This window comes from Protopterus annectens, chromosome 8.part0, assembly GCF_019279795.1.
Source record: "Protopterus annectens isolate FY-2018-M chromosome 8.part0, PAN1.0, whole genome shotgun sequence".
NCBI classification, from domain to species: Eukaryota; Metazoa; Chordata; order Ceratodontiformes; family Protopteridae; genus Protopterus; species Protopterus annectens.
The window spans coordinates 1,405,886,704-1,405,904,021 of NC_056741.1; the positions used below are offsets into that span (position 1 = coordinate 1,405,886,704).

Here is a 17,318-nt window from a genome sequence, read left to right on the forward strand (position 1 = left end):
AGTGAACCAGGACATCCCCAGCACCTGCCCCCCCTCCCTTCATCACCAGGGAGCAGGTCTTTAATGCCCTCTCAAAGGCAAAAAATACAGCCTCCATGGGACCTGACAACATCCCTGACTGCATCCTACATGAACTCAGGCATAAGCTCTCAGCAATTAGGCACCCTTTTCAACTAAAGCCTGAACACTGGCTTCATCTCAGCTGAATGGAGGACAGCCACTGTCATCATCCCTCTACATAAAGGTGGAGTGTCCACCGACCCATGCAATTATAGGCGTATCAGCCTAACTAGCTTGATCTGTAAGACTATGGAATGCATTATCATGGACCTTATAAACAAGGACATTGGCAGCCTCCAAATGCTTGACCCCACACAGTTTGGTTTTGTCAGAGGGAGATCATGTCTGTTAAACTTGGTCGACTTCTTCGAAACAGTCACCAAAGCCATGGATGAGGGAATGACAGTGCACTCCACCTACCTTGACCTAGCCAAAGCCTTCGACACTATTCCCCACTTGGGCATAATAGATCTCCCGGCTAGGCATCAACCCGTATGTTACCATATGGTAGCTAACTGGCTCACTGATAGAACCCACTCAGTCAAAATAGGGGAAGCCACCTCTAGTAGTAGACCCATAATGAGCGGCATACCCCAAGGATCGGTCTTGGGGCCCCTACTGTTTGGGATATACTTTTCTGAAGTACAAGCCAAAACCAGTGGTCTGTGGCTGACCAAGTCTGTAGATGACTGCAAGCTGGGTGCTGTCTTAAATTCCCCTAGTGATATGAACATCCTCCAAGAGGGCCTTACCCAAACTAATGTCTGGTGCCAGAAGCATGACCTCAAACTAAATGCCAAGAAATGCATCATTATCCTCTTTGGGGAAAATGGGATCCCTACTATTTATCACATTAATAACAATGTACTAAGCATGCAATCAATTGTGAGGGACTTAGTCACTCAGGTTGATAGCAACCTGACTTTTGACCACCACGTTGCCTCCATTGTCCGGAAGGCTTTCTACATGGCCCACCTCCTAAGTAAGGGTATTTCATCCAGGAACAAGGAGGTCATAACATCCCTGTACTCCTCCCTTATCAGACCCATTATCGAGTACAATGCCCCCTTCGGCATGTACCTTGTCAAGCACATGCAGCAGCTGGACAGACCACAGAGGTTCCTGACCAGGAACCTCCAGGGTCTCAAGCATCTATCCTATACAGATAGGCTAAAAGCCCTGTCCCTCTACTCAGTCTCATACAAACTGCTCAGAGGTGACCTGCAGCTGGCATACAAGGCCATCTCTGACCCATCCTTGATGGAGTTGCTGCATATCTGTAAGTCACACTCACAAGCAAGCCTCGACCTGGTCTGTGACATTAATAGAACTTGGTAGGATAGATTTGTGTCCCAAAGACTCCCCCATCTGTGGAACAGACTTCCTCTCCATGTCAAGCAGTGTACCTCAGTGTGTCCTCTTTAACAGGAACCTGAATGACTGGATGGGAAATAGAAAATTCACCCATGGGATCCCAGCTGTGTCCCTGCTGGCCAGGGGAAACAGGTGCTGATTTTGTGGGAACATGGGCAAAATTCTTGGCTAGGCGTATAAGGGCCTCCAGGCCAATAGCCTGGCATTGTCTTATGAACATATGAAAGGACTTTATGAATTAGTGAGCCTAGTAGAAGATTGGCTCTTAAATATACTGAAAGTCATTTAGCCTTGGTGAGATTTAGGCAGTGATGTTTATTATTGGGGGAGTTAGTAATGAACTGACGGATTTTATTGGAGATGGTTTGTAAGGTGGTGGCATTTTTCTCTGAGGCTGCAGCTATAATGAGTAGTTCATATTCAAGTAGAAATAACTGTATTCTTTTCTCTATGGCAGCTTGGACAAAAGAGGCAATTGTTTGTTCATCCAGAATAGCAGTATGTTGATCTTTCTGCATGTGTTTTGAATGAGTACTTTAAAGTTAAGGGACTGATCTAGACAAATAGGTTCATAGGTATGTACTAGGCTAACAACCACAAGACAAGAGCCTTTTTAAGCCTAGCCATGCATCACAAATCTCTGACAAGTTCTGATACCCTTGATAAGTGTATGCAGGGGCCTGGGAGATTAACTATTTACAGGCTGTCTTAGTCCATTAGAGACTGCCTGAATGTAAGGACTGCATTTACACTGTGTAAGTATGCCACACAGAATTGAAAAGTGAAAATAATACTCTGATGAGGTGAATTTCAACGCCTATTAGTTATGCCATAATATGATACAATGTAACCAGTTCAGCGTATTTCTGGAAGCGTTCTGCCTGTTGTAGGTACTGCAGTGGTTGGACATATGGATCTAGAAAATATGAAGGTATGTTACCACAGATACAAGCAATATTTAAAATTTACTCCAGTGAAGGTGGTAGCAGACTACATGAATTCTAATTAAATATGAAACAGGGTGGGGAAAATGGCTCTGTCCTAGGCAAGAGCATTTACTGACACTATGCCTGGTGTATGGAAGAGGGATTGGTTTGACATAAACATAAGCATTTTATTAGCAATATATCAGGGGTTTGGACAGTGGGGGAATGTCTACTATATACAAGAACAGTTCAGTGATATTACATGTGGAGTATAGGACTGGTGAGTAAGGGCTATTTTAGGCACTATCAGGTTCTAAATATAAATCCTGGGTCATGGAGGTGGGAGTGAATCTGTGTTAGACAGAAGCACTTCATAAACATTAGGCCAGGTAACTGTGTCTACCCTAGTTATGAACACTCTCCAAATATAAATCTTTGATTGGGGAGGTAGGGAGAACCAGATGCTAGACCCTAGAATCAAGCATGTTCCTAAAACAAACCATGGGTTGCAGCTATGGCAGTGTGGTGCCCTAGCTGTGACCACTGCTTAAAACTATACCCATAGAGTTGAGAAAGACTACATCTGTACCTTCCCTGGTTACTGAAAATGAGGGGACAAAGATGGTAGGATTTTTTTAATTTTTTTCTAGTGGAGTCATAGCACTTAGTCATGTATGCTTCTGGGGACAGCAGAGATAAATGGGAGGAAAATAATTTCATTATAGTACACTGCTTCTGAGAACATAAATAACAGGGAAAGAGAATCTACCATTGACATGAGACTAATCATATACTGTTATACTGGGGGGAGATAGACATTTGCTGTGGAAGATAGCCCTTGACATGAACAGTTTTGTACAGTATTACAAGGCTACTGATTATAAATGAGCCACCAAAGACGTAAGCATTTAATATAAGAGCACATAATTTACTGATGTTTTTACATCTAAGTTTTTTTTTTACGGTGTCCTTAGATTTGAATTAAGGTTCAACAAATGATGTATTTTTAAAGTTTGTATGTGAAAATGTCAATAGATTTATGATATGCAAAATGTTTTATGATTTGCTGAACTGCTACAGCTCTGATTTGAGTGATTTGCAATTACAGTATTTCTAGTACTGGAGTGGGAATCATACCTCTCAATCTCTTAGCACAGGAAATCTGGACAAAACCAAAAATAATGGGGGGACAAGGACCACAAAATAGGGACAGATTTTAAATATTGCTTTTATAAACTTAGAAAGTTGTTAGCATGGCATTTTCTGAAGGATATGAAGTCTAAAATTCATATGTCTGTCATTATGTAATTACTTCAGTCCTCAGAAATTTGTGAGGAACAGACCCAAAGTTAAAGGCAAATATCTGGACATTCTGCAAACATCTGGACAGCTGAGACATATGCATGGGAGGAACTTTCTTTGTAAATAGTTTTTGCTGTTCTTCCATGGTTGTGCAATCATAAAATTAGTATATCTAAAGTAAGGGGGCATGAGGGCAATAGAGGACTTGATCCTTTGGGGGAAAAAAAAGATCTTTGTTTTATATGGTTGCTGTTTGCTTTCAGTGAAATTGCATTTTGCCAATGGCCAGCTACTCTAAAAAAGAGCTACATATACTGCTATGGTTTGAGGAGGCCCTGCTGTAGAAATTAGCATGATGTAGTGAATTCTGGAGAGGAGGGATAGAGGGTTTACATCCAGTCTATAGTAGGGTGAGGGATAAATACAATGCTTATATGGTTCTAAAAGCCAAAAAGCCTCACAACACTTTATCACTGGATCCAGGTGGAGCATATTAGCAGTTTCTTCTAGGCTATCAAGGGCAAGAAATGATTTACCCTTTCTTTCTGCACTTTCTCTATGCGACGCAGTCCTTGACTGATAAAGCTATTTCAGTGCAAACTGGTATGAGATGTTCTTCCTATGAAGTGATGTCATATAGTTGTAGGTATGTTAACTCTCAAAGCTACTGTATAGTGACTATAACCACTTACTGGTAATAAATACAAGTGAATGTATATATTAGTTTCAGGAATATACAGTGGTATAATATACTTTCAACTAAAATATTCTACAAAAAAGATCAGGGGAATAAAATTAATAAAAGCTGAGATCTCCATTATCTATAAATGAAAATTTAATTCTGTTTAATGTATTAAACCTGCGAAGGTAAACAATTTAATATTGTTTCTTAGAGGGTTGTAAGATATAGTCATCATGTCATAAGATAACATTACGGTATGTTGACTTGACACTTTGAGGGATCAGTTTCAGTAACATTTTTCATTTTCACTTTTATCTGAATCTAGTTAATGAGGATGACTTGGGGGGGGGGGGGGGGTCGAGGGAAGTATGTTAAACCTTACAATAATATAATTTAATGGAGCCAGAGCAATGTTAACGTCTTTTAAAAAGTATGAAATGCTTCTCAGACAAAAACTTTGTGCAGCAATCTTTTGTTTGATCAGATAACCTTACAGTAGAGTGCATCTGCATTCCCAGTATTTATAAGGTGGTTTGTGACTTGAGAAAAACTTCTGTTGGAATATGTTCAGTGTTTTGTGAAAGCAATTATCTGATTTAGGAACCTCAGATGAGCTGATCTTCTGTCCATATTATGAACTTATGAGCCTGTTGTTCACAATAAACTGAATGTGTGGTAATATGACAATCCTTTCAGCCTTTCAGTTATAGACTTACCTCAGGCTTTGTGCCCACTGAATGGTGCACAGTGACAGTCATCCCACTCCACAAAGGGGGAGCCACCACGGACCCCGAGAACTACCGCCCCATTAGCCTGACGAGCCTGGTCTGCAAGGCTATGGAACGTATCATCATGGAACTTATAAACAATGAAAAACATTGGTAATCTCCAAACTCTGGACCCCACCCAGTTTGGGTTTGTAAAAGGCAGATCATGTCTCCTAAACCTGACAGACTTCTTTGAAGCGGTCACCAAAGCCGTAGATGAGGGTAAGATGGTTCACACAGCCTATCTAGATCTCGCTAAGGCTTTTGACACCATCCCCCACTCTGGAATTATAGATAAACTCACTAAACTAGGTATAACTCCCTATGTCACAAGATGGGTTGCCAACTGGCTCACTAAAAGAACCCACACTGTGAAAGTAGCAGACTCCAAATCCGACTTCAGACCAGTGGCAAGTGGAGTACTGCAGGGTTCAATCCTGGGTCCTCTCCTGTTTGGTATCTACTTCTCTGAAGTACAGGCTAACACAGAAGGTCTTTGGCTAACGAAGTTCACAGATGACTGCAAACTAAGAGCCATAATCGAAACTCTTAATGATGATATGGACATCCTATAAAGGGCCTCACTGAGACAGATGCCTGGTGTCAAAGCCATGGCCTCAAGTTCAATGCCAAAAAGTGCATTGTCATCCTGTTTGGTAAAAACTCTGTACCCATGAACTACCACATAGGCAGTAGTCTACTTAACACCGAAAGTGTGATAAGAGACCTTGGGACACAGGTGGACAGTAATCTCTCCTTTGATAATCACATTGCCACAGTAGTCAGGAAATCCTTCTATGTGGCACACTTCATCATAAAAGGTTTCTCATCCAGGAAAAAAGAGGCAATTGTTCCCCTCTACTCATCACTCATTAGACCCATTATAGAATAAAGTGGTATATATCTCACAAGACATCTACAACAACTGGAAAGACCGCAGAAATATCTCACAAAGAGGATTACCGGCCTCAAACAGATGTCCTACGCAGACCATCTAAAAAAACTCCAGCTTTACTCTGTCGCATATTGCCTATTCAGAGGCGATCTCTGCCTAACATACAAAGCTATGTCAAACCCACAGCTGTTGGACATGCTCCACTTAAAGAAATCTCAATCCCTCCAAGCTACATGCTCTAGGAACTTAAATCTTGTCACAACAATAAACAGAACATGCTGGAGGGATAGATTCCTGTCCCAGAGACTTCCTATACTCTGGAACAAACTACCTATCTATATCAAACAAAGCTTCTCATTAGCACTCTTCAAGAAAAATCTTGATGATTGGATGGGAGATAGGAAATTCACCCCGGGAATCACTTCTGTGGCTCTGCTCAACAGGGGCACAGAAAAATAATTTTCTTGGGTGGCGAAAGCCAGGGTACCTTTTGGCTAGGCTTATATAGGCCCTAGAGCCAATATCCTAGTACCTATCTATGAACCTATGCACCCATTTTAAATGTAGTTAACTAGATACCATACATAAATACATGCCAGTCAAATTCATAGACCAAAATGTGGCTCAAACAGTCAGAATGGTGACCCATTTGTAAAATAAACAGCTTGTACAAAGAACATTTAAAACATCCAGAGTTAACCTATCTGATTTCTGACATCAAACGTATCTATCTGTGACATTGGTGCATGCATGTGATTTCCTGACAAGGCAGAAACAATGTGTTCAATGATTCTCCTTGTAATAAGGAGATTAGCAGTTCTATAAAAAGTAAAATTAAAATTACCATGGAAGCAGCAGTTTCTTTTACCTCTCTGATTAACCATATATGGTGGCCTCACTGCTTGTCGTACAGGATGTATATAATCTCCTACATCTTTGTTACAAGCAGTACACTTAGCTCTGCTATCCAGTCAAGTCAAAGGTTTAAGAGATGCACATATTATTAAAACATCTGTGTAAAATTGTCAAGAGTATGTTATCAAGCTGCCTCAGCTTGAGCTACCAATCATTAGTATCAAAAATAATTTTTGTACATTATCTATATTTTCTAAGTTATTTCTGTTTGCCTTCTACTTGTCCCTATCAAGAACATCTTTCTCTTTTTTCATTTTTTAAGCATTCTAGCTGTTACTTTATCTTTATTTCCTCTCCATTCTCTACTGCTTCATTCATTCTAGCTTTCCAAGTGCCTTCATCCATCGCCAAGTTATCCACTCCTCTTCCTCTGCCAGACTACTTTGAGTGAGCTGGGGCTGGCTGCTGGCATAAATCTTGTCCTGGAAGGGTAGTGGCAGCAGACATTTCTGCTGTTGAAGGGTATTGTTTTATGACCTATCTGTATTTCCCTATCTCCCTACCCCTGCATTCAATGATAACATCTTAGGGCTACTCCCTTTTATGTACTACACCTTCCCTCAAGGAGCATATTTAACAAGTGTCCTCCCTCCTGGATAAGCATGCCAGCTCCAAAGATGCCAGAGCTGCTAATCCAACCTGGGCCGCCTGGTCCATAGTTAGGGATTTATCCCCCTACACCATGGCACCAGCAGGATGTTTAGTTTAATGTGGCTGAATAGCCCATATGTGAAGCCAACTTCAGTTTAAACTGATAAATATGCTTTACATTACTTTTAATGCATATCTTGAAATTAACTGGCTCTTACTTTCTCAGTCTCCTCGGTATCTGCTCTTGTTTGTTTTAAAATTTAATAACCTATAAACATGTACTGTCGTGCCTTTAGAATTCTGTGGAGTGGGCCGTCTCTGTTAATTAGTTCTATATAAACAAACTAATTGAACTTCTACTTTTTGTATCTTTTATTTAAATAAAGATCCTCATGTTTAATGGACTTCATATTTCAAGGCCTGTGTCTCTTCCTTGTAAATTCTTTGAATTTACCTTGTATATTAATATTTTTATATATTTTTAGATGTGCTACCCACAGCACTACTGACATATACAGTCACAGCTCCTACTTGTGGACATATAGCATCACCTACTTAAATGCTTATGTTCTCTGCAACAGTGGTAACGGACAGCTGGAATTTGATAATTCTTGGACTTTCAGATGAAAGAAATTTCAAAATTTGTGTTACAAACATAATATCATTTAACAAGCAATGACATATTGTTACTAACAGCAATAAAAAATACACAGGGGAAGCCAATGACTTTGGTGATTTAATTTTTTACAGTGATACAAAGTTCACTCGTGCATAGTTTTTACGATTTAACAAAGCAGATTGTCATCAGGAATGAATCATTATAAAGCACCATGGATTATACTTCGATGTGTATAATGGCTTTATGCTTTCTAACCCTTCCTTCCCATAGCCAAGATTTTCAAAGTTTTTTTCTTTTAAACATGAATATTTCAAGTTTCATTACAAAGATAACATTGCTTGACAAGTTCAGATTCACTGCAAGAAATATTATCAATTGTGACGACAAATTACTATCTGCTTTTTTGTTAACTAGTTTCTGGATTTGTTAAACCCTAGCAGTACAAATACTAGCCTTGCCAATATAGGAAAGGCAGATGAAACTCTTCCTCACTTCCATTCTGAATTACACAATTATGTAATCCTTACAGTTAGCATATTTCCAGACAAGAAGCATACAGTATATCTACTTATTTTTTTTTCTCCTTCTCTTGCTCTCTCTCTCTCTCTCTCTCTCTCTCTCACTAAATCCTCACATTTTCTTACCTGCCTATTTAGTACAAAATGTACAGTTTACTTCCATAACTTAACTGATTGACATCTTCCAAAATCTGAACAAAAAAAAAAAAAAAGAAAAAGACGACACTGGTGTTCAAAAAAAATCATAACATGCAGCTAAAAATGGAGTCACTTCAATTATTTTACTTAATTATGTGTTTATAAATCCTATATCTAAATTGAATTGTAGAAATAAACTTTGGTACAGACGTAAATAACAGGTTTAATAGTTTTCCTGATTGCATTATGAATGGCAGTACATATGGAAAGTGGACACAGTGCTGTGATAAAATCTTAGCAGCTAAGACAGTATGCTGACTGATTTCACATTTGTAATTATAATGCAACTACCCAGTTTAGACTCATCATGACCAAGTTATTGTTCTTGTTTGACATGTCCTCTATTTTTATCATAAGCCTGCTTTGCTTGTGGTCATGCAGCATGCTAGAGCATCTGAGAAGGAAATTTAATTTACAGACATCTTCAAACAGCTGACAGATTGTTGTAATGGAAAACATGATAGCAGCATCTGATTAGAAAGGAACTGCTTTTAAAGTTGACTGGCACGTTTTCTTTCACAAATGAAATGCAGTTCAAAACAACTTAATGCCACACTAGTATTTAGTATGTTAATTTATATAGTTTTTTCCATTTCATGTCTACACTGGGAGCTGCAATATTTTAGCTGTACATGTTTAAATAAATTTCTGTTTTGTAATTTGTGTTGCAGGTGTAGCACTTGCTTTATTAGTTATATGTTACAGAATTGCTCAGAATTTTACTTGTAGGCTAAACGATCTTTTCAGATGGTGGTCTGTTCTTGGATGGAAAGGCTCAAAGGTTAGCTGTCTACTACTTCTGTGGTCCAGTGACAGAATGTTTGTCCTCATGAGTAATTGGGATGATGCGATCAGGGGCACCGTCCAGTTTTCTGTGGCCACTGATTGTCAGTACTCCATCTGGGGAGAGGGAAGAAGTGATGCCTTTGGGGTCCACATCTGTGGGGATCTTGTATTTCCGGTGAAATTCCCTTGAAATAAATCCATGCTCATCCTAAAAAATGTCAGAGCACTGTGTGAGATTAACTGGATGGAGACCATACTTAGAAATATAAGTGTGAGATGATGTCATCTTATTAGATTTCATTAATTAACAACAAAGCACAAGATAAAACAGGAAGTGGGACAGAGAAGAATACTGGCATAAGTAAAACAAAGTGTTTCACCGCTTGAGATGAGTTATGTGAATATATATATGTACATGCACACACAACTATTCATTATTACAGCAGTTTCCTTACTGCATTTAAAACAGCCTTATATATGGCACTTTAAAAAATAGCTATCTATATATATATATATATATATATATATATATATATAAATATATACACATATATATATATATATATATATATATATATATATATATATAAATATACACACACACACACATATATATATATATATATATATATATATATATATATATATATATATATATATATATATATATATATATATATATATATATATATATATATATATGTCTACCTGAGATGGTCGACAAGCCATTTGATCGACTTTCATTTGGTCGACAATTCATTTGGCCGACAGGCAGATTTGCCCCCCTCCCCAATGTTGTGCGACCCTGGAGTTTATATATATATAGTTAGGGGGGTGTGGGGGGCAAAGCCCCCCACATAAAACTGCTAAATAAACTGTCGACCAAATGAAAGTCGATCAAATGGCTTGTCGACCATGTGATAGGGATTCATACATATATATATATATATATATATATATATATATATATATATATATATATATATATATATATACATATGACAATATTTTATACAATGGTAGTACACTAATAACTACAAGTCAGATTTGGTTCTAAGACCTAACATCAGATTACTCTCATAACTGTAAATGTATTGATAGTTGTAGTATTCACATTAATGATTTAAATGAAGATAGATATTAACATTAAAACATGCTTAATCTTTTTTTTCCAAAGCAACTGAATTAAGCTCTTATTCAACTGATGTGTCACATGTGAAGGAGACAACCCTTGTGAGCAGCTGCTGTCTGAAACACACACACACACACACACACACACACACACACACACACACACACACACACACACACACACACACCTCACAAACAGGAAAGGAACCATTCTGACAGCATGAAAAAACATATGCATCCCTTATTTTTTGCAGAGGAAAGGCTATTCTGATTGATTATAAGTGATGGTTCCAATTAGTAGACTGCATCCAAAACTAACAACTGGCATTCTGTGGTCGCTGCCTCAGAAGATCATGACATTTGTCATTAACAGTTGGAACATGCACATGATTTTACAAAAGCACCCTGCTCATATTTAGAATTCATCTGTAGTAGAGCGGCACAACCAGTAAATGAAGGCATTCCAAAACTCTGTTCTCATGATCAGACCATTATGACAGGTGTGAAATTCAGTCACAGCTTTAATACTCTAAATATGTGAAGAGTGAAAGAACGAAAACAAAGTCTGCTGTGACGCTGGATAAGTAAATTCTATTTCACGCTACCTCTTTATTGAAAACGAAAAACATAACTGTTTTGGGTCAACATTCTAAAATTTGTAATAGTAATGATTATAATAATAGTGATGATGTTTGTAATAGTAATGATTATAATAATAATGATGTTTGTAATAGTAATGATTATAATAATAATGATGATGTTTGTAATAGTAATGATGTTTGTAATAATAATGATTATAATAATAATGATGTTTGTAATAATAATGATTATAATAATAATGATGTTTGTAATAGTAATGATTATAATAATAATGATGATGTTTGTAATAGTAATGATTATAATAATAATGATGATGATGTTGGTATATTTTAGACCAGCTACTTATTGGACAATTTTATTATTTAAATTATTATTTTGAGTCAAAACAGATGGGTTAGATGGCAGAAAGTATAAAAACAGCAACAGTAATTTATGAGTAATGCAGGTTTGCATTGGCAGTATGAACAGAGATACCATGTAAATAAAGACAGTACTTCCCTATCTTTTAGAAATCTTATCCCACAAAAAAGGGTGGTATTTTGTTGTCAGAGAGCCAATCCCTGTCTTTCTTTTTCATAATAATTACTTGCCAATACCACTTTCACAATACTTAAAAATGACTTTGTCTCGATAAATTTTATCTGTTCATTTTTCATTGATTTAAGGACAAAGTTGCACATTTATTTTTCATTTTCCTAACAGCACCTGCTGTCTTCCACTCTGATGTTTGTGATCTGTATATAATGAGAATGCCATTAGCCTTGAGCAATATCTTACTATGGCCAAGAATGATAACACAATTTGATCAAAAGACAATTAACTTTAATTAGTGGCTTAGTTGTTGATGTCAATGTCATTCAAATGGGGTCCAATATATATATATCAGCCTGGGAGGAGATGACTGATGACCCAGGCTGCTTTGCTAGGAGTGACCTGCACCTCTCTTGTCATGGCTTCTGTACATAATCCAGAACTTTCTTTTCCCTCATAGTTTCTTTTTAGGCAAATTCAATCTCATCAAATTACCTACATTGCATAAGAAAATCAAGACTACATAAATCTAGCACTGTTCAATGCTAAAAGCATCTCACTCACAGCCACATATGCAGATATTTTTTTATATCCATCTCAAAGCATGCTTTGAGGTATCGGACCTTATAACTCAGAAATAAACCCCAGTGGTAGAATCCTAATTCAAGCTATAAAATAAGAGGAAGAAACTCCAAGCCCATAACAGCAAACTTAATACCCAGTCATCTAAGTCAAGAAAATCAACAAAGAACTCAGAAACAAAATGAAATCCTCCAAAAGCAAGTATTAAGTAAACATTGTCACCTATGCTAAGGACAACCACAAAGCCTTCATCAGCTATATGACACACTCATCCCCTGCGGACTAGCTCCCTGAGACAAGACAATGTGCCAGGTTACCTTCTTTTCAGTACCAGTCACTGTCTTGTGGACTTGTTATTAAAGCTATTCAGTCTCAGCTTCACCAATGGTGTGAAGAATTGCAGTAGTCATCCCACTCCACAAGGGGGAGCCCAAAACTGACTCCAGAAACTATAGACTTATAAACCTTACTAGCCTTATCTGTAAAGCAATGGAATTAATCATTATGAAATGTATTAACAAAAACATAGTGAGTCTACGACCCTAGGACTGAAGCTAGTTTACGTTTGTGAAAAGCAGGACCTACTTTCTGAACCTGATGAACATCTTTGAACAAACATTTCATGCATTAGATGCAGACAAATCAGTTCAAACTGCCTATCTGGATCTTGTAGGGTTGCCACCTTTTCAAATGGCCAAAGTGGGACATTTTCAGGACAAACATCAGATTTTACAGGCCAACACATACCCACGGTCAGTACAAAGGATAGAACTTAACTTTTTTGCCTAAATAAAAGCTTATTCTTGTAGCATTTTAGTTGCTTATTCTGTTTCTTATAACATTCAGGTATTTTAGATACAGAATAACTGTTTTATGCAACTATTACATAAAATATAGGAAATAATTTTGTCCTAAAATCTCAGGACATTTGCCATTTTTTAAATTTTTTGTCAGGACACAACTGTCCAAAGAAGGACTGTCCCTCACAAAGTGGGACAGGTGGTAACCCTAGGATCTTGTCAAAGCCTCTGATACCACCAGACAATCTGGCATTATCAATAAGCTAATAAAATCCTATATTACCTGTTGGACTGCAAAATGGCTTACTGACAGAACCCAATCTGTGAATGTTGGAGGCCCACTCTTATTGTACAGAGTAGTTACTAGTGGTGCCCCCCAGGGATCAGTCCTGGAACCATTCCTTTCTGGTATTTATTTCTCTGATGCCAAAGCTGACATCAAAAGCTTATGGCTGAACAAATCTGTACATGACTGCAAACTTGGAGCTGTCAGACTCCCGATCTGACTTCCAGGTTTTCCAAGAGGGTCTAACACACACAAGAAAATGGTATCTGAACCATGGCCTTAAACAAAATCCAAGAAATGTCACCTATACACCTAACTACCTGGGTGGCGCCTCTTTGAAAACTGAATCAGTCATTTAGGACCCAGGCACTTTCATTGACTATGAACTACCCTTGATTACCCTTTAGCCAGTGCCATCCAGAAACCCTTCCTGCTAGCCAGACTGATCAACAGGGGTATACCTTCAAGGTCAAAGGAACTGTAGTTCCTCTCTACTCCTTTATCACGATTCACAATATAGATTATAATGCCCCTTTTGGAATATACTGGTCTATACGTATGACGCCGCTTGAGAGACTGCAGCATTTCTTCACTAAGAGTATCAAAGGCATGTCTGCCTTAAACTACACTAACCATCGTAAAGCACTCGTTCCTGTTTCTTTCCTCACTCTTTTTGCTTTCTCCTACAGACTCTTGAAAAGGGACCTTTGTCTAGCTTACAGAGTCTCAAAGGACCCGATCCTACATGACTACTTTCACATCCACAAAACAAGCACTAAACACTTGTGTAGCAGACATAAACTTCCACTGAAAAATAAATAGGACCTGCTGGTGAGATATATCTCTACTCTAGAGAATCCCTCTATTATGTAATAGATACCCCTTGGATGAAAAGCAAAGTAGCTCTCTGACTCTGAGTATAACCTACACAAATGGATGGGCAATCATAAAAACACTTCAGGTCTGCCTCCTCAAACCCTCATTAAAAATGGTCAGAACTGGGTATTAACTATTCATGTCAATGGACACTTACGATTTGTGATCTATGGCTAGGCTATAAATAGTCCACTGGATCAATAGCCTAGAATTAACCTGTAAACATTGGCTTATTGTAGGTCATTGGTATCATTACATAATTTATATATATAACATTTCTACAATAAAAAATACTGACTCCCATTGAAGTGCATTTGCAGTCAAGCTTTGAGATAAATAAACCACCTAGTTCAATATCAGTAATGAAATATGGATGAGTGTTGCTACTGAAAACAAAAAGTAAAAAGGATGCCTTGTATACTGCCTCCGAGTGGCAAAATTTATCTAAATATTTTTTCACATTTTGTCATGTTTTAACAACTGAGACTTTTTTATCATTATTTAAAGTATAATATGCCCCCCATTATTTTGTTTTCTAAATCATGCAACTTTTCTACAATTAATTAATCACTCTTACAGCTTCAACAATCAGGCTTGCAGTTATTTAAATTATAGTTCTGTGATTTACAGTAAATGTGTCACCTCATTTAATTATTTCATACTTCACTTGTACTAGAAAGGACTATTTTCAGCATGTGTGCACATATATAGTATATTACAGAGCCATATAGTAGGCATAGTAACAGGAAGGTAGATACAAAGTTTTTTGGAGCTGTCTGAGAGGGAGTGTTTTATTATATTAAGTCCCCCAAGCTTATATATATGGGTATATGCCATTTCATCTAAAACTCAGCTCATCTAACCACAACTTATCTAAACTCTTTTTATGTAAACTAACAAAAACCAAAAAACAGAATGCATTTTTTTCATGCATTGTAAAATGATTTTTTGATCACTGGTATGAGTTTTCTTAGAGATGTATAATTAATATTGCAGCCTGCCTTATCACTATGTGCTGGACTGCGCAAGCTGGTTATGTACTTCCACTGTTTTTTCCTCTTTCTTCCATTGTAGTGTGACTGTGGAGTTGTTTTACACACACACACACACACACACACACACACACACACACACACACACACACACACACACACACACACACACACACACATATATATGTGTGTGTGTGTGTGTGTGTGTGTGTGTGTGTGTGTGTATACATATATATATATATATGTGTGGGATGCAGTGGGGCTTGTCCCCCTGCAAAAACATTTGTTTTGGTGTTTCATTTTCCTGGTTTAGATGAAAAGAGTTTAAATAAGCTGAGTTTTACAAGAAATCATAAAAACACTTCAGGTCTGCCTCCTCAAACCCTCATTAAAAATGGTCAGAACTGGGTATTAACTATTCATGTCAATGGACACTTACGATTTGTGATCTATGGCTAGGCTATAAATAGTCCACTGGATCAATAGCCTAGAATTAACCTGTAAACATTGGCTTATTGTAGGTCATTGGTATCATTACATAATTTATATATATAACATTTCTACAATAAAAAATACTGACTCCCATTGAAGTGCATTTGCAGTCAAGCTTTGAGATAAATAAACCACCTAGTTCAATATCAGTAATGAAATATGGATGAGTGTTGCTACTGAAAACAAAAAGTAAAAAGGATGCCTTGTATACTGCCTCCGAGTGGCAAAATTTATCTAAATATTTTTTCACATTTTGTCATGTTTTAACAACTGAGACTTTTTTATCATTATTTAAAGTATAATATGCCCCCCATTATTTTGTTTTCTGAATCATGCAACTTTTCTACAATGAATTAATCACTCTTACAGCTTCAACAATCAGGCTTGCAGTTATTTAAATTATAGTTCTGTGATGTACAGTAAATGTGTCACCTCATTTAATTATTTCCTACTTCACTGGTACTAGGAAGGACTATTTTCAGCATGTGTGCACATATATAGTATATAGCCATATAGTAGGCATAGTAACAGGAAGGTAGATACAACGTTTTTTGGAGCTGTCTGAGAGGGAGTGTTTTATTATATTAAGTCCCCCAAGTTTATATATATGGGTATATGCCATTTCATCTAAAACTCAGCTCATCTAACCACAACTTATCTAAACTCTTTTTATGTAAACTAACAAAAACCAAAAAACAGAATGCATTTTTTTCATGCATTGTAAAATGATTTTTTGATCACTGGTATGAGTTTTCTTAGAGATGTATAATTAATATTGCAGCCTGCCTTATCACTATGTGCTGGACTGCGCAAGCTGGTTATGTACTTCCACTGTTTTTTCCTCTTTCTTCCATTGTAGTGTGACTGTGGAGTTGTTTTACACACACACACACACACACACACACACACACACACACACACACACACACACACACACACACACACACACACATATATATGTGTGTGTGTGTGTGTGTGTGTGTGTGTGTGTGTGTGTGTGATATATATATACATATATATATATATATGTGTGGGATGCAGTGGGGCTTGTCCCCCTGCAAAAACATTTGTTTTGGTGTTTCAGTTTCCTGGTTTAGATGAAAAGAGTTTAAATAAGCTGAGTTTTACAAGAAATGACATACATTCACACACACACACACACATATGTATATATATATATATATATATATATATATATATATATATATATATATATATATATATATATATATATATATAAATACATGTGTGTGTGTGTGTAACATGAAAATATACCATAGCAGAATGTGCGGAATTAATGATTACTCTAAGTGTGGGATATTGTTTGTATAGCCATGAGGCTGCAAGTAATGTAACTAATCTAGAGACATACTCAACCTCCTCCCCCACCTCCCA

The 17,318-nt window shown here is 37.3% G+C and overlaps 1 protein-coding gene across 3 annotated transcripts in view; it reads right to left on the reverse strand.

Moving 5' to 3' along the window:
* Nucleotides 1-8,230: 8,230 nt before the first annotated feature.
* CRYAB (crystallin alpha B) overlaps nt 8,231-17,318 on the reverse strand; it is a 73,512-nt gene continuing 64,424 nt past the window's right edge. For all 3 annotated transcript variants that reach the window (XM_044081006.1, XM_044081005.1, XM_044081007.1), the window contains one exon: nt 8,231-9,841. In XM_044081006.1, the coding sequence (XP_043936941.1) occupies nt 9,641-9,841 (201 nt within the window). In that variant the 3' untranslated portion in view covers nt 8,231-9,640. The remainder of the gene's footprint in view (nt 9,842-17,318) is intronic.